This window comes from Carlito syrichta, unplaced genomic scaffold (genome assembly GCF_000164805.1).
Source record: "Carlito syrichta isolate Samal-C Ts95f unplaced genomic scaffold, Tarsius_syrichta-2.0.1 Scaffold108124, whole genome shotgun sequence".
In the NCBI taxonomy this organism is placed as follows: Eukaryota; Metazoa; Chordata; class Mammalia; order Primates; family Tarsiidae; genus Carlito; species Carlito syrichta.
This window is the reverse complement of record NW_007052220.1, coordinates 1-20,710: the sequence shown is the minus strand read 5'-3', so window position 1 is coordinate 20,710 and position 20,710 is coordinate 1. Positions and strand designations below refer to the sequence as shown.

Below are 20,710 nucleotides of genomic sequence, written 5' to 3'. Positions count from 1 at the left end.
AATGGAAGCTACTAAAATAAACTATTTTGAATGCAAGCCCTGAAACTGCTTGATAATGATGTGGGTATTGATATCCTTGCTATGTGAATGAGAAGACTGAGGCTGAGCTTCTTGTGTAAAATGAGGACATTTACTTAGTTTTGGTGGCCAAGAAAGTTCTCCCTTATGAACCTATGTATTACCTGAGACCTGAACAACAAAAAGTTACCATCTAAGAGAAGACCCTGGGGAGAGCATTCCAGGCAAAATAATAGTCAGTGCTCAAGCTCTGGGGCAGGAACAAGTCTGGCATGTTGAAGCCTGGAAGGATGCCCTTTGCAGATGAAAGAAGGCTGGAGAAGAAGGCAGGAGAAAAGCCTGTAAGTTTTCAAAGTCCAGGGAAAGAACTTGAATTTTTCTTTTTCTTTCAGTGCAATGGGAAGACTTGTTTGAAAGTTTGTTTTCTCAGCATTTTATTATGAAAATTTTTAAACATAAAAAATAGCTGGAAGAATTTTACTGCTGAGCTCCCATATATGTACCACCTAAATTCACAACGAACATTTTGCTGAATTTCCTTTATCCTGTATTTAATCATCTTTCTATCCACCCATCAATTCATCTTCATTTTTTATGTATTTCAAAGGAAACTGGAAGATGAGCAGATACAGTGTGCTCTGTCTTCGGTGAGGGGTATGGATTCAGGGGCAGTGGGTAGGGCAGTAGGGAGCTGTCCAGAGACCCCAGAATAGGCTATTGAAGTTGGTCTGTGAAGAGAGTCTCTTGATTTGTCCTAAGGCTAGTGGTAGAGATGGAACGTAGCAGAAATATTTTGAATGTGTTTTGGAGGAATAATCAGTAGGACTTTCTGGGAGACTGGATATGAGGTGATGAAGAAAGAAGCCAAAGGTGGTTCATTTGGCTAATGCTACTGGGGTTGGTAAGACTGTTTACTGAGATGAGAACACAGGAAGGAGCAGTACTGGGGGAGAAAATACAGAGATCTGTTGGAGGCATGTTAAGATTGACATGCCTCTAATACATCTGAGTGAGTAAGTAAAGTAACAGCTGGGTCTGTAAGTCTGGAGCTCATTGGAGGAGTTTGGCTGGAGTCATCAGAATGTAGGTAGCTGGAGAACTGAATGAGATGACTTAGGGATGGTGGGTAGTGGAGAAGAGAAGGGGTCTCAGGTTCAAGTGCTGGAGCATGCCAACATAGAAGACAAGGAGAGGAGGAATAACCAGAACAGAACAAAGTGGCACCTGACTAGGAGGAGGAGACACGGGAGGGAGGGGTACCAGGGAGCTGAGAGAAGAGAGCGTTTCAAAAACTCATGGTAGACAGAATGAGTAAGATGAATGTAGGAACACAGACATCAACATGGCCCCATGGAGACTCTTGGTGGCCTCCAGAAGAGCCCTCTCATAGAGGAGAAGGAATCTACCCTGGCAGGTGTTGAGGAAACAGTGTCACCAGAAAGTATAATTGGAGAACACTGGAGAGTAATTTAAGGAGTTTTACTGTGCAGGTTAGGAGCAAAAGTAGGTGATGGTTAGAGGAGGGGGTTGAGGAAGGGTCTTTCATCATGGAAATATTAAGGGATATATGTGTGTTTGAGCATGATCCTGTAGAAAAGAGCAAGCTACTGATACAAGAGAGGGTGTTATAACTTCAGAAACAAAGTCCTTAAGGAGGTAAGAGAAGATGAGAAGCAGGCATGGGTAGAAGGACTGCATTTGATAGGACAGGGACATTCATGATGGCGCAGAAGAGGGGACAGAGAAAGTGAATACAGATGAGGCAGGTTGGTAGGTTTTGTGGGAAGATGGCAGTGTCCCCATTGGATACTTCTGTTTGTCCTGGAGCTACAAGCTCATGAGCTGAGAAGCTGGAGAGAGAAGGCGTGTCAGGGGTGCTTTGGAGATCGAGAAGGCCAGTATGTAGTGGGAGTATAGTAGGATCGTTAGGTTGTGGGTAATGCCTGTTTGAGACGTGTTGTCATGAATTCAAAGTGTGGCTAGTGGCCAGGCTCGGTGGCTCAGCCTGCAATCCCAGCACTTTGGGAGGCCAAGGCAAGTGGATTGCCTGAGCCTGAGGGTTCGAGACCAGCCCAGGCAACTTGGTGAGACCTCATCTCTACAATAAATAAAAAATTAGCCTGGCATGGTAGCATGCGTCTGTAGTTCCGGCTACTTGGAAGGCTGAGGCGGAAGGATCGCTGGGCCCAGCAGGCCGACGCTGGGCTGGCCGTGAGCGTGCCACTGCACTCCAACCTGGGCAATGGAGTGAGACTCCAACTCAAAAACAAAACAAAACAAAACAAAAAAACAAAGCTAGTGAACTGGCTGTATGTTCTGCTCCAGCCATGTTCAGCTGCTTGAGGAGAGGCAGAAAGTAGGCAAAAGTTTGCATTTAACTAAAAATCGAGGCTTAGATTGGTGCCATTGAAGGTGCAAGGGAGTTTGTGTGTGATTTTAATACTGAAAGGATGGGCAGTGGAAGGGGCAGTGCCATGTGATCCTAGGCAACAACTGGCTAAGCACAAAGGAGTGCTGAACAGAATGGTTGGGGCATCACTGTCTTACATTGTTAGCACCTGTGCTGGCCCAAACACATGGAAGGTGACCACTCTCTTGACCCTTCCACCAGGCATGGGAATGCACACTCCTCCTCCTCCTTATTATGATTATTATTACCATTAGAACTATTGTTTTGATTATCATGAAAATTTTTGCCATTAATAACAAAATGACTCTGAGAGAAGTGTAATTACTTAATGTAGAGACATTATTATGCTAGGGGACTTATTAACGGAGGGGACTGACCTTATTGATGGGGTTTGGGAAGCTTTCTGAGTGTGCAGAGAGAGAAGGGTCCTTAAAGAATGACTCTTGCTGATGAAAGGTGTTATGCACTGAATGTATATCCCATGGTCCCATTCATATGCTGAAGCCCTAACCACCCACATGACTGTATACGAAATAGAGCCTTTAAGGAGGTGATTAAGGTTAAATGAGGTCATAAGTTTGCACCCTGATCTGATAGAACCGCTATCCTTTACAAGAGCAAGAAATGCCCAAGATGGCTCTCTCTGCCATGTGAGGACACAGCAAGGAGGTGGCTATCTGCAAGCCAGGAAGAGAGCCCTAATCAGAAGTTGATACAGCTCACCCTTAATCTGGATCTTCTAGTCTTCAGAACTGTGAGGAAAATGTCTATTGTTAAACCATCTAGTTATGGTAACTTGTTGTAGCTACCCCAGCAGACTAACTCAGAGGATCTCCTCAGTACCTGTCCCAGGTAGTGACCAAATAAGGAAACGAAGCATGTGGTGTAAATGATATATTGGCACTGGAAGAAAGCACTTTCAGAATAAAGCCTTTAATATATGTTAATGAGACTTATATTCATAATGGAGTTAATTAATCCCTGTCTAGTTTTACCCACCTGCCATATTCTGAGAGAGGAGAATTAAGGTCTTCCATGCTGTAGTCTCCGTTACCTACTGTGAGCCTCATGGCTGCTCCAGACACTTTCATGACTTCATTTGCTGATAAATTGTACCCATTTTGCTCTCGATCCTTTTTGCTTTGAATTCAACCTTGTATATTTTTAACAATATGCACCAACATTCTTTCATTTCTCTCACTGTTTCTTTACATTTTCCTAGCATGTTTTGGGGTTGCTGACATATGTGCCTCTGTCATAGCTACCTGTAGTTGAGGGTCTTCATAATACAACTTCAAGCATGTCCTTTGTGTCACAGAGAGCACAAATGACCTTAGGGTGGCATGTTGGCTCTGGGCTCATTAGTTGTGCAACTTTCTCCTGTTACTTAACTCTTTAAGCCTCAGTTTTTCTATTTTGAGGCTGTGAACTGAAGGGATGCCTACGTCACAGTTTCACTGTGAGAACTCATATAGTCATAGATGTACAGCCCCAGGCTGCTAGACAGTGGCTACTGGTGGTCTTGAGAAGATACTCATCCATCTGGGAAACATGCATGACTTTATTGTCAGAAATAATGTTTTTACCTAATTTATTTTCATATAAACATTAACTTGACCTATTCATTCATAATTAAATAAATCAAGAAAGTGTAGAAAAGTTGAAATTGTATGCCAAATCGGGGATGCTTATGGTAAAGGAAAGCAATTATTTTTAAGAATTCAATAAATTGGATTGATGAAATGGAAGGGGGAAAATGTTCTTTCTAGCATCTATTGTCATGAATTGAGAATTCTGTAAGTCAAGTGTATTTCTTCCTCACCTCCTACTCCCTGTAACTCTCTGGAACCTCCCCTCTACCCACTAAACTCGTACTCTACTAAGACTTACCAAACCCAAGGACAGGTTTGATTCAGTAGATTGTGGGTGAGCTTTAGAAATACTAGAAGCCAAGACTTCTCCACTTCGCAATATATCCATGTAACAAAACTTTTTTTTTAATTTATACAAATTAAAAAAAAGAAGTGTATATTCTTAGAAGGTTCCCCAAATGTTCTTGAAAACCCTGAAGTTGTGGTACAAAATATTATGTGTCTCATTTCTTGGGAGCTACAGTTTTCATTAGGTTCTCAGAGGGAACCTTGACCCCAACAAGTTCAGAGCATTTGCTATAGGCCACAGGAACTTTACAGCGACACTGATGAGATTAAAGCTGGAGAGAGGAGAGGTGTTTAGTGCAGCATAGGATGACACAGTATCTTTGCTTTTACAGAATTGGCTCAAATAACTGTAACTGGTAACATGTTATATAGTGATATTATTTCTAAGTAGTTTGGTAGTATTCCTGTTAGCAGAATAAGTATGAGGTATTAACATAATAGTAAAATTGATTATAACAGTACCAGTTAATAATTATTGAGCTTACTGTATATCACATCTTGTGCAATTAGAGCTATTACCTTATTTAGATGTATTGTCTCATTTAAACCTTAGAACAACACTGTGAGAGGAATTCTGCTATTAACCCCATTAAGCAGATGAGAAAACTGAGGCTGAAGTCTATTAGGTATTTTGACAAAAATCACACAAGGAGCTAAGTCATGAAGCTGTGGTTCAAAACTGTATAGTCTGATGTCAAAGATCTTGAATTATATAATATTCATTACGTTATTTTTGGTGGTGTCAGAGTAGTATGTTAAGTGCGACATACTACAAGTACAGCAATATTGAAATTAAAAATAATACTAATAAGAACTAAACAAAATTATGGGCAGGTGCTTTGTTGTCATGGCTACACATTAAGAAGAGATGATTGCTATATCTTAGTACTTATTGTCTAGTAGCCAATGGAAAATGAATAATTGCAATATAGCTCTGTCCAATAGAGTTATTGCCATCCATTTTGGAGATAGCAACTTATTATGGAATCGTTCATTATTTCTTCTATAAAAATAAAATGTAGTATGTGTTACTGTTTCCTTTGGTATTAGAAGAAGTACATTACAGTGGGGTTTTATCATATTCTTGCTAATCACAAAAACAATGTACATCACTTAACAGTACACTTCACATATTCCTGTGCGCTCTCAGTATGCACTACATCTTTTGCAGTACATTATAATAAACAATAATAACATGACTAATGGCACATACAAATGTACATCTGTACATTATAAGTATTGGGACTCAAATAACATGTATGATCAATCAAAGCCTTGTTTTGCACTAAACTGAAATGCCTTATTATTTCAATGCTAATTTGAATGGGATTAATTCAGTACATACTTGAGTCATGTACCTCTTCAGTGAATACTTGCTATTTATTTATTAGCATAACTGTGCTGGTATTTTTTATAAAATTATGGATATGACACACTGGTTATTATACTGGCAGAATAGCATTCAGTTTAAAAGTAAGCATGACACAGCTTAATAGTAATGTCATCACAAACTCTCAAATCCTAGGACCATCATACAGAGTTGTCTAGTGAAGGGATTACTTTCCACTCCTAGATATGACATTGAACCTAGGTGATTCATGTGTCTGGCAATTTGGGAGGCTTAGTGACATAAAAATGGAGAGGTAACAGTCCATAGTTCTGTTTTGGAGGAACAGTGATGCTTCTTTGTTTCACTGTAAAGCTACAGCCACAAAGGTAAAGGTTTCCAAGATGCAGCATAAACTGTGGTATGCACCAGTGGGTGCCATATTCACGCTTTTGTTGTTTCTGCTAAAACCATAGGGAGTATTAGCACAGTAGCTATCTTGTTCTTATAATTAGAAGTAAAGTAGGACTATGTACAAGGAATGGTAGTTTTATTGCTTTTTAAAAAAAAGTATGTGGTGTGTAATAATACTACTGTAATAATACTATTGCTACTGAAATTGGTGATAGAGTGGCATTGGTGCACCAGATTGTGGTTTAGCAATATTGCCAATCTTTCTGCTAAAGCAGTACATGAAATAACACACTAGTGAAGCTGGTATAGGTTAAGTGTCCCTCATAAGAAATTCTTGGGATCAGAAGTGTTTCAGATTTTAGGGTGCAAAAAAAATTTTTTGCAACATTTGCATTATACTTACTGGTTCAACATCCCTATTCCAAAAATCTGAAATCCGAAATGTTCCAGTAAGCATTTCTTTGAGTGCCATGTCAATGTTCAAAAAATTTTAGATCTTGGTGCATTTTGGATTTTTGGATTTGGAATGCAAAACATGGACCAGCATTCTAGATAGTTCAATTCAACATGGCAGAGTGGAATTGCTCTGTTCTGAGTCTTGATGATAGGATGTGACATGGAAAGAAGGTGATGTGGAGAAAGTTGACAGGTGACAAAATGAACAGAACACAGGCTCTGGGATCTATTAAGCTGGCTCCAAATTCTAGCTTTGTCCATCACTGCCTGTGTGACTGGGTCCAGTCATGTAATCTCTGAAACTTAGACCTGTTATCTGCAATTTGGGCATTCACTTGACTTGAGTCCACTCTCACTGTGAAGAATTATGCGAAATAACAATTGTGAAGTGCTTTCCAGTCAGCACTTAGTAAATGCCCCATCTCTACCCCACTATGATTGCTATAGCTTGAAGATTTTGTGGTAGCGTAACTTAATAGCACATTTGAGGACAATATTGAATCTTTTACAAAAACAAGGACAGTATAGCTATAATTTAGTACTCTTCTTGATGCTTTTGTTAGTAGGGATATCATGCCATGGTGATAATACCTTATTAAAAAGATGCCTCTCAAATGTTTCTCTCATTTGACTAGTTTATTACTAACCATTTGGAGCAAGGGTAGCTATAATATGGTGTTGTTTGGTATAGGCTCTTGTGGTAGGATTTATTGTTAACAATATTCATGGCAACTTAACGTAGGAGGACATAGTAGTGATATGATGTACAACATTATAGTTTAGGGCCACAAGACACAGCATAGACTTAGAAAAGTAACTGCAATAAGGCAGCCAAATGCTGGCAGCAGCAGTGTGATTTTATGCTTCACTTTGTTATATATAATTGTGGAAACAGAAATGATAATATACTGTGTTGAACTGCATTATATCAACCTATATCTTCTGCCTTACAATTCAAGCAGCAATAATGCTCGCTCACTAGAGTGAATTGTGCTCTTTATATTCATAGTTACATGAATATAAAAACATTAGATTATACTAGGGTACTTATAGTGTTTGAAATAAAGCTAGCTTGTATGATTTTAAAGTCAAAACTGTGCAGTGACATTACACTGAAGTAGTTCCAATACCACAGTGCTGACACTATTAGAGTGTACACATAAATAATGTTGCAAAGATATTCCTCACTCACATTATGAGAGCTTCAAAAATTGCAACAGCAATATTTTAAATCAAGGGGTTGACAGAATAGAACTTACATGTCAGATCTGGTCTGCTGCCTGTTTTGTATAGTTTGCAGGCTAAGGGTGGTGCTAGCATTTTAAAATGCTTGAAAAAAACTCAAAAGAAGAATAATATTTTTTGACATGTGAAAATATATGGAATTCAAATTTCAGTGTCCTTAAATCAAATTTGATTTGAACTTTATTTATTAGAATACAGCTGCTCTAATGGCAGACTTAAATAGTTGCAACAGACAATAAGGCCCACCAATTCTAACCTACCTCCTCTGGCTCTTTACAAAAATGTTTGCAGATCCTTAAACCACATTATCTACAATGTGTATTTTCAGTGCAATAAAAATTTAGCCATTGTGTCCATTATAATGTGCTCTTTCTAATCATAGTTAGCACACTTATGACTATAGTCTACTATTGTATATTGCCTATAATATGTCCAAATGTTGCTGAATTTTAATATCATAAACTAAAAAGTAGTGCCATCTTCACTTACTACCTAGCAGAGGATTACCGCTGTCTATTTTAAGGTGGAAATATGGTACCTAACAACATAGTGCCATGGTGTGGAGTAAGGCCCTGGCGCCTTTGGGTAACAACCTTCTTGAGCTTCAGTGCATCATGTGGTGGCCCCAAGATTTATGTGAAATGATGTCGTATAGTGGTCTGTATAGTACCTTGTAAACAGAAGGTTTTCACAAATGGCATTATGAGGGTGATGTAATCTATTCAATAGCAAACATTCCCTGGGAGTCATAGAAGTTGGGGAGCTATTCTAGGCATTGGGAATATGGCAGTCAACATGGACAAAGCCCTGCCCTACAGGGTGTGAGGAGAAGACTCTGGCATTGCATGAGGAAATGCCAGATCCTAATTCATACTGTGGTAGTGAATGAAACGGTGGGCGGTGAGAGAGCATTCCTAAGTGTCCCGTTGAAAACTGCTGAGACCTGAATGATACAGAGGAGACTGCCATCAGAATATTTTATGATGTAATGTGGCTAGATTGCTATCTTATTGAACATGTAGTTTATTATCCTATACCAATTAAGGATACCGAGCATTGGTGCTGTCAACATTCACAATTCAGATGCCACAGGAGGATCCAGAAGTCATGGCACCTATTACATTGTAAAGACAAGATCCTTAATACTTGCTAAAAGGTTAGAGCAGGGTTTCTCAACTTGGGCACTGTTGAAATATTTGGCCAAATAATTCTTTGTTGCGGGGGCAGTCCTGGGTTTCCCAGGATACTGGCAACATCCCTGGCCTCTATCCACTAGATGCCTGTAGCACCACCATTTTCCCACATTGTGACAATAGAAATTGTCTCCATTGTCAAATGTCCCCTGGGGGGCAAAGTTATCTAGGGTTTGTAACCATGGGATTAGGGGAAATGATGCCTGCAAGGTCTCTGGCAGGAATTTTGGTTGCTACAAGCTGGATACATGAGACACAGTCACATTAGTAGATGGGTCTCTGGCTGATTCCCCAGCGCAGATGAGTCAGGTAGAGGTATCTTTGCAATGCCCCCAAATTGCAGACACCATGAATGGCCCTCAAGAGGCTATTAACTTCTTATGAACTCCTATATTGACAGTAATAAAGCTGTGATATTTCTCCCAGTAATTTAAATATTTCACTCAACTATATAGTCTTATAACAAGAGCAATAATATTACCCTCTGCAGTGCTGTACTATTCATAATTTAAATAATTATGTACATTTCCTTATCACAAATTACTTCACATGTTAAATAGTGGTTTAGACCAACACCATTACTATCTCATTTTCATGTTCTAATACTGTGTTCCCTTCAATACTGCTAATAAAAGGATAGCACATGGACTGCCCAAACTTTAATTTTAGGACAAATGAGAGTATCACATCATTATCTTATCTATGCTACATGTTACTATTCTATTCTCAATTAATATTGCAATTGTTCTACTATGTTTTTATAAATTATACCTGCTGTACACCTATAAAAAGAAATTCTATAATTACGTAAGTATATACATATATATATGAAATATTTCTTCATTTTAGGACAGCTGTTGCTCTAATGTTGTACTATGATTAGCTATAGATGCCTTCTGAATCTGTTACAAAATTATATGAATGTCATAGCCTGTAATTTTAGTAACTGTGCTATCTAATGGTCTATTAAACTCTATCACCTTATTGTTCATATCCTAATAATTAGCAATAAACTATACATTTTAATAAAAAGTTTTCTAAGATACTTTTGGATATGGTTGGTCTCGATCATCTTAATATTGCATACAGAAATCTCCTACTGCAAATTTCACAAGACACCGTGCTATAGAATATCCTACTACTCCTTGATCTCTGCAGTAATGATGACACCCCACGCAGCACTATAACATAGGGGGGTGTACACAGCTGACCCTATGTTGGTAGCACCGCTCTTACTAGTACTAGTTCTTGCTTCCTTGCTTAAATATTTATTGAGGCTCTACTCTGACTCAGACACTCTTTTTTTGAGTTGGAACCTCACTCTGTTGCCCAGTCTGGAGTGCAGTGGCATGGTCATGGCCACCACAGCCTTGACCTGCTGGTGATCTTCCGTCTCAGCCTTCCAAGTAGCTGTGATTAAAGGTGTGCACCACCATGCCCAGCTAATTTTTGGTTTTTTATTGTGGAGACGAGGTCTCACCATGTTGCCCAGGTTGGTCTTGAACTCCTGAGCTCAGGCAATCCTCTAGCCTTAACCTCCAAAAGTGCTGGAATTACAGGCGTGAGCCACTGAGCCCACCTGACTCAGACACTCTTCTTGGAAGTGGGAATACAGCAGTGAAGGATACAGACAAAAACCCTGCCTTCTCAGTGCATATATTCTCCTGGGAAAAGACAAGCAATTCCAGAATACCTACTATGGAGAAAGTTGAAGCGGAGAAAGGGGTGGAGGATATGAAAATTGCAGTTGTAAACAGGGAGGTCAGGGGAAGGCTGTCTGAGGAGGAAGGACCTGAAGCAGTGAAAGAGCAAGGCACACAGGTATCTGGGGAATGTGTACCCCAGGCAGGGGGAGGGCAAGTGAAAAGGCCCTGAGGTGGATGTCCACCCAGCATATTTGAGGCGTAGGAAAACAATGTGGCTGGAGTACAAGGAGGATCTTTTGGTGAGATCAGAGAAGAAATGGGAAAGAACAGAATGTGCAAGATCTTGTAATCGTGGTAAAGTCACTTCATTTATTATTGTGATTATTATTTTTTAGTCAGGGTCTTATCTGTCACCCTGGCTGGAGTGCAGTGGCATGATCACCAAAACTACGGCTCAGGTATCTTCGACCTTCTGCAATCCTTCCATTTTAGCATCCCGAGTAGCTAGGACTATAGGTGTGTACCACCAGGCCCAGCCAATATTTTGATATTTTTGTAGAAATGAGGTTTCACTATGCTGCGCAGGCTGGCCTCAAACTCCTAGGCTCAAGCAATCCACCTGCGTTGGCCCTCCAAAGTGCTGGGATGACAGGTGTGCCTGACCCCAAGAGCATTTTAAAATGCACTCTCAGTTTTTGCTCTGTTGCCTAGTGCTGTATTCAAATACGACTTTTCTAGTGCTCTATAGCTCTACAGTATGTCATTTCAAAGTGTGACAGTAAGCTTACAATGGCTAGTTGAAAAAACGAACATGATTTCAATAGCAGTATTGCTACTCTTGGATTATTTTACATGTAGGAAACCTAACTATTTTCATCCCCCATATTGGCTAAGGCTACTTACATTTTACCAATGATAATTCAATAATTCTTATGTTTCTTATGTTTCTACCATATATATGTATATATATATACATATGACATCATTTTTAATGCTGACAACAATATTAGTAAGAATCTGGCATTTTATAATAGTAACAACATTTCCATTCTGCTCAATACCACCTATATTGCTATCTAAAGATTTATACCCTGGCTGGGCTTGGTGGCTCAGCCTGTAATCTCAGCACTTTGGGAGGCCAAGGTGAGTGGATTGCCTGAGCCCGCAGGTTCGAGACCAGCTGGGGCAACTTGGTGAGACCTCATCTCTACAATAAATAAAAAAAAAAAATTAGCTGGGCATGGTAGCACGCTCCTGTAGTTCCAGCTACTTGGAAGGCTGAGGTGGAAGGATGATCACTGGAGCCCAGCAGGTCAACGCTGGGGTGGCTGTGAGAGTGCCACTGCACTTCAGACTGGGCAAGGGAGTGACACTCCAACTCAAGGAAAAAAAAAAAACATGTATACCCTGACTCTGCCCCCCAGCCCCCGCCCCGCTTCCAGGTGACTTTTCTTCTGTCTTTGGAAAATGTATCAGGAGGGCAAGGAGGATGACCCAACTTTTAAGGAGAGAGAGATGAATCTTTGAAATATTTGTTGGGGAGAGCAGAACTGGAACAATAGGAGAATAAATCACATTATCCCAGATACTGATATGAAGGAAAAGCAAACCAGAGTAGCAGGCTGTGGGCACTGAACCTCTGCGCCAGTGTCTCTGAGGAAGGGATATTGAAGCGGGCCCTGGATGGAGGGAAGGAGCAGCTTGTGTAAAGACTAGGGACTGGAGCCTTCCATGCAAAAGGCACAGGAAGAGCAAAAGCCTGAGTAGGGACCATGCCTGACACTCTGTTTATTTTTATTTTTAAGTTGTGGGGTACAAGTCAGGTTTAGGTACATAAGTGGTTTATGTACAGGTGAAGTATGGGCCTCCCACTGGACCTCGCTTCGCCTGTATTAGGATCAGGCACCCTTATTGATGTTATGGGCCTCCACTCTTCCCTTGGCAGTATCCCACTACTGCTAATCCCTTTCTTGTAGTATTATGCTAGATGTTCAGCACCCACTTATGAGTGAGAACATGTGATACTCAGTTCTTTGTTTCTGTGATAGATCAGGCAACCAATTCCTGATCAAAACCCCCAAAGCCCATGCCATAAGAGATAAGATAGACAAGTGGGCCTTCATCAAACTGAAAAGCTTCTGCAAAGCAAAAGAAACCATCAAGAGAGTAGGGAGACAGCCCACAGAATGGGAAAACATATTTGCCTACTGTATATCTGACAAAGGTCTAACATCTAGAATCTACAAGGAACTCAGATGCGCCAAAAGGGAAAAAACAAACAGCCCCATTAAAAAGTGGGCAAAAGACACAAATAGACACTTCTCAAAAGACAGACAAACAGCCAACAGACACATGAGAAAATGCTCAGCCTCACTAATCATCAGAGAAATGCCTGACACTTTCAAAGGATGGGAGGGATAGCGGTGGAGTGCCACTAGTGTGGGGCAGAGCAGCACAGGTGTTCAAAAGGGAGGGCAGAGCTCAGGAAGAGACCCTGCAGGGTCCAACAGGCCAGTGGTTTCAAATGTGGCTTCACATTAGCAGCACCTGGGGAATTGTAACACAAATACAAATGCCTGGGTCCTGCCCTTAGAGAGTCAAAATTTTTTAAAGTTCCCAGAGTGTTTGTAACTCACAGAAGACTTGGAGAACCACCACTGTGGACTGCAGGAAGGGATCTGTGAGTTGTTGTAATGGCAGTGGGCGAGGCTTTGTTGGATATTTGTTTCAGAAAAGTTGCTCCGACCCTTGTGTGGAGAACAGACTGTGGAGCAGGAGTGGGCGGTCACCGAGAGAAGAGATCAGTGAGGATGGGAGGTGGGTCTGCCTCAGAGACGGGTTGGTGTCTGCAGGGCAGCAGTGATGGGGCTTGAGAGAAGTGATGGTCAGGCTTGGTGCTTGGAGGCGGAGCTCATGAGACTCACTGCAAGGTGAACTGAGGGGGAAGGTGCAAACAGGGTGGTCCCAAGGTTTTCAGTTGGAGAAGCTAAGTGGTAGAAGGAGATCGAGGAGTTGTACTTAGGACACACTAAGATGGAAAAAAGCATTCAACCTCCACGTAGATAAGTGGAGTATCCAATTGCTTGGAGCTGTCGTGGGAACAGAGAATCTGAGGTGCCTGGTGGGTCAGTCACACGAATGTGACACCTGACATGGCACGGGGAATGGTGTAAGTCCACTTTGCTATCTTTATGTCATGAACGATATAATAAAAATGACGACACTCCACCATTTAGAATAAGAGGGGTGAAATTATTAGTAATTATAGTACATGTGTTTTGCATCATTAGTACTCAGTTATGGGCATTGTGGCATAATATGCTTGACTTACTGTTGTCAGTTCTTTAGAATTATAATCAAGAATGGTAGGTCATATGATGTTGTTAAAAATTACATTACAATATGACTTGTCTCTTATAAATTACTTAAATTGCTCCCTCTTATAAATCACCTCAATTTTCTTATAAATCACCTAGATCTGTGATAAGTTCATTCTTCTCAGTATTAAGCTTAATTTTCTCTGACTGTCTCCTCAGGTATAAATGGAATGTCTTTATATTTGTGACTCCATGTGGCTAGGAAGTTTGGAGGCTTATCATTCCACCCTCACAAATTGTGACTCATCTGATAGTAATATATCAGTGTAAATATAAACATTTTGATATTTGTAAGAGCAACAAATGAGTTATTCATTTACCTAGTGCATAGAAGTGAACAATATCAGTGGTCACAATTCTACAGCCCCATGGTTGTTAAAATGTTGACAGGGTAGGCTGTTACAGTATTGTTATGCTGAGAACACCACTATAGGTGTAGGAATTTTAAAAAGTATAACAATATAGTGTTGTTAGTCTTGTAAACATTGGAATCATTTTCATATAAAGTAGTATGATAACATCAGTTTTGCTAAAATATTAAGAGGATAATGTACCCCTTTAAAAAAGTTTAAGTAACATTCTCCAGATAACTTTTAGATATCTGTCCTATAAAGAAAGCATTCTCTACTTTATGTAGGCATGGAAATTATTTCACTTTATTTGGTAACCATGATCCAATGGAATCTGTTTTCTTTGGTTCAAGACCCAGTGTTTTAGAGATGCTTACAGGTCTGGGTAGTTTCACATCTTGTAATATTTGAGATCTAATTTCATGTCTTGTTTATGGGGAAAGCCAAAAGCCAAATTTGTAGTCATTGTTCTTTTTCCCCTTCAAGTCTTCCCAGAATGAATTCCTAGGATTTGTGACTTCTTCATTTCTATTCCCAAATAATTCATCTTTTGCATATTCTAAAAGCTTGAGTTCTTATCCAAATTATGATTTTTATTGAAGTTTGGCTCAACAAAATTCAGGGTTCTATGTAATAAACTCTTCCAGTGTAGATGATATTTTGATTTTCTGTAAATATTTCTGTAAATATTTTTCTAACTGTGACAGGAGCATCTAAACAATTGTTAAATATTTGTCTAGAATCTGCTTTAGAACAAAGGCTCTGTCAACAATCATCATTTACTGGTTTCTGGAACGGGAGACTTTTTCCCCATGCATTTTTTTAGTCTATATTTTCATATTAAAGTGATGACCAAACAAGGAGATTATGATTTTAATATACTTTATTTAAAAAGTACACAGTTTTAAATTGGTTTCAATAGGTTTCAAGCAGAAGGGACACTGCCTACCACTTGCAGTCCCATTTCTGATGAAGGGTGATTATCATGTGGCAAACTCACATTTGCATGACTGGCAAAGTAAAAAGATAACTTTTTGTCAACATATCTTTAAGAGTTTATATCACGTACAGTTTAAAATCATGAGATGCTGATGGTTGGACTATATTTCATGTCTCGTATGTCGCACCATATTTTGGTTCACAGTTTATCCATGATTTAGCATGCCAAGAGAACATCTCAGTCAGTGTCACCTTGAGAAGAGCATCAGAAGCAAAGGGGGCAGGATGAGAACCATCTTGGCCTGGAGACTCGGTGCGCCCCCACACTCCCTCGCGTTCTCCTATGAGAAAAGTCAGGGGTTGGTTAGAGGATGCTTAAAACTTTCCAAGCCACGTTGACTCCCCTGATCTCTCTTCCCTCTAGAATATAAGAACAAAGTCTTCTGGGACCTACATGGTGTCTACATTTCATCAAGTTAGAGATGAGAATCTCTGATGCCAGTTGCCAATGCATTAATTCTAAATAACTCTTTGCATATTACTACTATATAAAACATTCAAGGGGTAAAGGGCTGTTGGTGCAGATGTATGCTATGACCATATTACAAAAGCAAAATATGGGCCTTCTAATTTTTCCCTGTCAGAATGTAAGTAAAATACAACATCTAAGGGGCCTGGTAATTTCAGAGACTTGGCTGTGGAGGATTTTATGTGTATCTTCCTTGTTTTTATTTGGGTAGAAGAAGGCCCTGCTTTATAAAAATGAAGTAATATTATTTACTTATTTTTCCAAAATGTTGCTCATCCACTAACTGATGAAAATTTCTCCAACTGCATTATTCTAGCTCTATTATTATTCAGCTATTTCCTTGTTGATAATTGATATTAATTTTATGATCTGTTCTCTACTGCTACAAAGAATGCTGAATGTCGGTCCTCAGTGATATTTGCCCCTGCCTCTGGCCATGGCAAAGATGCCCAGGAGTGAAGTTTCAGAGGTAAAGGGTATTTTTGCCTTTGATGACTGTAGCTAGATATTTCATCATTATCTGTTTTTTTGTTTGTTTTTTTTTTTTGATCATCCAGTAACTTGTATCTTTCATGTTCTTGGTTTATTTTTATATGTAGTTGCTTGACTTATTGATTTAAAGGAGCTCTATATCTTTTGATTTATAAATATTTTTACACTTTTTTTCAAGTTCTATAAATTGGCTACTGATTTTTTGTTTGTTTGTTTGTTTGTTTGTTTGTTTGTTTTTTGAGTTGGAGTCTCACTCGGTCGCCCAGACTGGAGCGCAGTAGCCGCTCCCGGCCACCGCAGCCTCGCCTGCTGGGCTCCGGCAATCCTTCTGCCTCAGCTTTCCGAGTAGCCGGAATTACAGGCATGTGCTACCACGCCCGGCTGATTTTTTGATTTATTGTAGAGATGAGGTCTCGCCAAGTTGCCCAGGCGGGTTTCGAACCCATGGGCTCAGGCAATCCATTCACCTCAGCCTCCCAAAGGCGCGGGATTACAGGCTGAGCCACCGAGCCCGGCTTGATTTTGTTAAAGTTATGTTTCTCCATAGAAAAATTAAAAGTTTTATATAGTTAGGTGGATCTGCTTGTTTTCATAGCTTTCTGGTCCTGGATAAACAGTTCCTTCAATGTCTAGAATTTCTTCTGAGTCCATTATTTCATCATGTAAGTCTAACCTATATCCCTCTTTTAATTGAACCTTTGTCATATGTAGAAATATGTATTCTGTTCCACTGATCTTATCTCATTAATTGTAGAAACAAAAACAAAAAACAAAGAAAACTCCTGATTTTTGTATGTTTATCTTATATCCAGTTACTAGAGTAAATTATCTTATAAACTCTAGTAGTTTATACTCTGACTTAGTTGTCTAAGTAGGCAGTTCCTGTTTTATCTGAAGTAATTTTAATGTCTTTAGATTGTCATTTGCATTTTCATTTTTACTTAGCGTATTTGTTACAGATGATCACTGAATTTTATCAAAGGCCTTTTTAGCATATATTTGTATAATATGTTGCTATTGAACTATCTTTTGAATATTGAAGAAGAAATTCCTAATAAATTCTGAGTTTTTATTTGTACTATACTGACTTTAACATCTTCTCTAAGACTTGAATAGTTTAAATAACATTAGAATCATTTGCTCTTTAAAGATGAAATTAACACTCAGCTAGCTCTAGTAGCATTTTCAAGAGTCTTTCCATCTCCCAATCTCCCAGTAGTAATTGGTCTAGGCAAGCTTTCCATTTGGGGGATGGGGGGTGGGAGCAGAGTTAATTTTTGAATTAGTATTATTTTTCTATATTTAAATTACTTTCCTACAGCATTGCAGGAGGTATTCTCTCATAAATCATCTATATCTGCAATATGTATGCCTTTCTCAGTATTAAGCTTAATTTTCCTCTGACCATCACCTCAGGTATAAATAAAATGTCTTTATACTTGGGACTTCATGTGGCTGGGGGACTTAGAGGCTTATCATTCCACCTTCATAGACCATGACTCTTTATCTGATATTAATATTAACACTTTTGCTTTATGCAAATTGCCTGTAAACAAAAGCCTGTCTAAAAATAATCAAGGTAAAATGATTTTAACTTCAATTTAAGCTAAGTAAACCAATTTTGTCAGAACCACACTATGTTGTCCTGATTATGGATATAGTACATCCATAATCAGGAAGATAATAGAAAGGTTTTTAAAAATATATGGATATAATAGAAAAAGATTATTTTATTTTATTTTATTTTATTTTATTTTGAGTTGGAGTCTCACTCTGTTACCCAGCAGACTGGAGTGCAGTGGCCGCTCCCGGCCACCGCAGCCTCAACCTGCTGGGCTCTGGCAATCCTTCCGCCTCAGCCTTCTGAGTAGCTGGAACTACAGGTGTGCGCTACCACACCAGCTAATTTTTTGATTTATTGTAGAGATGAAGTCTCGCCAAGTTGCCCAGGCGGGTCTCGAATCCTCAGGCTCAGGCAATCCACTCACCTCAGCCTCCCAAAGTGCAGGATTACAGGCTGAGCCACGGAGCCTGGCTTAGAAAAAGATTAAGAATAGACTAAATAAGAAGGCATTGAGGGACTGAAAGTAGTAGGCCATTCGCTTTTCTGTTCCTTATTTTTTTAGGTTTCCTGAAAAGGATCATTTTCTCATGAGTAAACTTTTCAGCCATAGTTCTTTGACCATTGTGAGATTCTCATTGTGAATCTGATGGGAAAAGGGCACAGGAACAATTCTCAGACTTACCTCAGGATGGAAGCCATGACAAGATTCTGGACGTCTTCTAATCTTCTGGGCCTTTAAACGTTCACACTTAAGGGATTCATTATGTTGACTGTAGTTAAGGCACATTTCCAAGAATTACTAATTCTACTCTACATTTCAGAGGTCAAAACTTGGCAATAAACTTTCTCAAAAATTAATCTTCCAACAGTTGAAAGGATGTAATTTTTCCCTCTCTAATATTTATCCCCCAGGTTTCCTTACTGTTGAACCCTCTTACCAGTTTTAGCAGTTGTGGCTAGACCTATACACAAAAGGATATACCTGATTTCAATGGGCGCCATGGTGATAGGGGCCACAGACTCACAGAGGCAGCTGCTATCCACCACCACCATGAACAGATTGCTGCTTGGTATTTGCTGGATGACAAAGGATCTGTTGAAACAAGAAGTAACAAGACAGAGAGGGGCATTTACCATCCCTCAATGAAAAAGCCATGAGGAAGTCTTGCCTCCCAAGTGGTAACAACTTACATATTTTGAAAAGCATGTTTCAGAAACTGCTTTATAATTAATAGTGCCCTGCTCCATGAGGCTCTTCACTTATAAATACCTAGCTTCACTAAGAAAACAATAGCTATGGCCACACACAGCTCATACAACTCATCTTAGAAAGGCTGAAATTTTATATGTACAAAACAGGAGAGTCAAAGTTAACTAAATCACCTCAGTTTCCAAGGTTTAAGAGATTAGGCTTGGAAAAGCCTAATTTCCTTCTCCCAGTGACTCAACATTACCTCAAGTTGCATCTGGTATTACTCTAGATGGCGTTTTCTCTCCTTCTTCCCTCAAAGATAGACTGAACTACACAAAAGAGGTAGTGAATTTCCTAGACTCCTTATGCCTCTTTGCATGATGTCTGCCTAGAATAGAGGAACAATATTTTGAATAAAATTAGTGAGAGACATTTAGGAGGTCCCACACTTGTCAGAGTCCAAGGACCGTACAGAACAAAGCTTGTATATACTTCTGGATCCATCTGACCTTCTGGATCCATCAATATAGCTAGTCCAACTGAAGCAAGCTTGATGGCACCTACTTCTCACACTGTTGGACAAGGAAATGACATCATAAATCCTTTTTTTTTTTTGAGTTAGAGTCTCACTCTATTGCCCCAGGTGGAGTGCAGTGGCACACTCATAGCCACCCCAGTGTTGACTTGCTGGGCTCTGGTGATCCTTCTGCCTTAGCCTTCCAAGTAGCCAGAACTACAGGCGTGCACTACCACACCTGGATAATTTTTTATTTATTGTAGAGATGAGTTCTTGCCAAGTTGCTCCGGCTGGTCTCAAATCTGTGGGCTCAGGCAATCCACTTGCCTCAGCCTCCCAAAGTGCTGGGATTACAGGTTTAGCCACCGAGCCTGGCCCATAAAATCCTTTAACAAAAAAATACTACTGTCTCTTTGGAGGAACAAATTAGAGACCAAAATTTCATATTCTTTTTTTTTTTTCATTAATCAGTATTTTTTATTATGGTTTTGTGGGGTACAGTTAAGGGTTAGGCACCCTGTTGATAAGAGGAGTTTTCCCATCCCCCGACAGATATTTGCTACTGTTAATCCCATCCCCCTCCCCCCCATAGTTTCCCAGTACCATCAGTCATTTTCTTATAGTATTGCATTGGATGTTCAAGGTCCATTATATGAGTGAGAACATGTGATATTCGGATTTTTGTTTTTGTGAGAGGTCACTCAGTATTATAGACGCTAGTTCCATCCAGGTTGCAGCGAAATTCATGATTTTGTTCTTTTTTATGGCTGCGTAGTATTCCATCGTGTATATGTACCACATTTTTTAAATCCAGTCCTCTTTTGATGGGCAGCATGGTTGTTTCCAGGTTCTTGCTATTGTGAACAATGCTGCGATAAACATACGTGTGCAGGTATCTTTTTTATAGAGTGATTTGTGTTCTTCAGGGTATATTCCCAGTAGGGGGATTGCAGGGTCATATGGAAGGTCAATTTTTAGAGCTTTTAGGAATCGCCACACTGCTTTCCACAGAGGTTGCACTAGTTTACACTCCCTGCAACAGTGTAGAAGTGTTCCCTTTTCACCACACCCTCTCCAGCAGCTGTTATTTTTTGAGTTGTG

General features: G+C 39.7%; 1 protein-coding gene across 1 annotated transcript; it reads right to left on the bottom strand.

The window, feature by feature from the left end:
- Window positions 1-15,241: 15,241 nt before the first annotated feature.
- On the bottom strand, window positions 15,242-19,148 carry LOC103270833 (voltage-dependent calcium channel subunit alpha-2/delta-3-like). Its single transcript, XM_008068348.2, has 3 exons — window positions 18,881-19,148; window positions 18,583-18,665; window positions 15,242-15,656 (listed from the first exon to the last, which is right to left on the bottom strand). Exons 1-3 carry the CDS (start codon window positions 19,035-19,037, stop codon window positions 15,564-15,566), a joined length of 333 nt encoding a protein of 110 aa, XP_008066539.1. The 5' UTR covers window positions 19,038-19,148; the 3' UTR covers window positions 15,242-15,563.
- Between the last annotated feature and the right edge of the window lie 1,562 nt (window positions 19,149-20,710).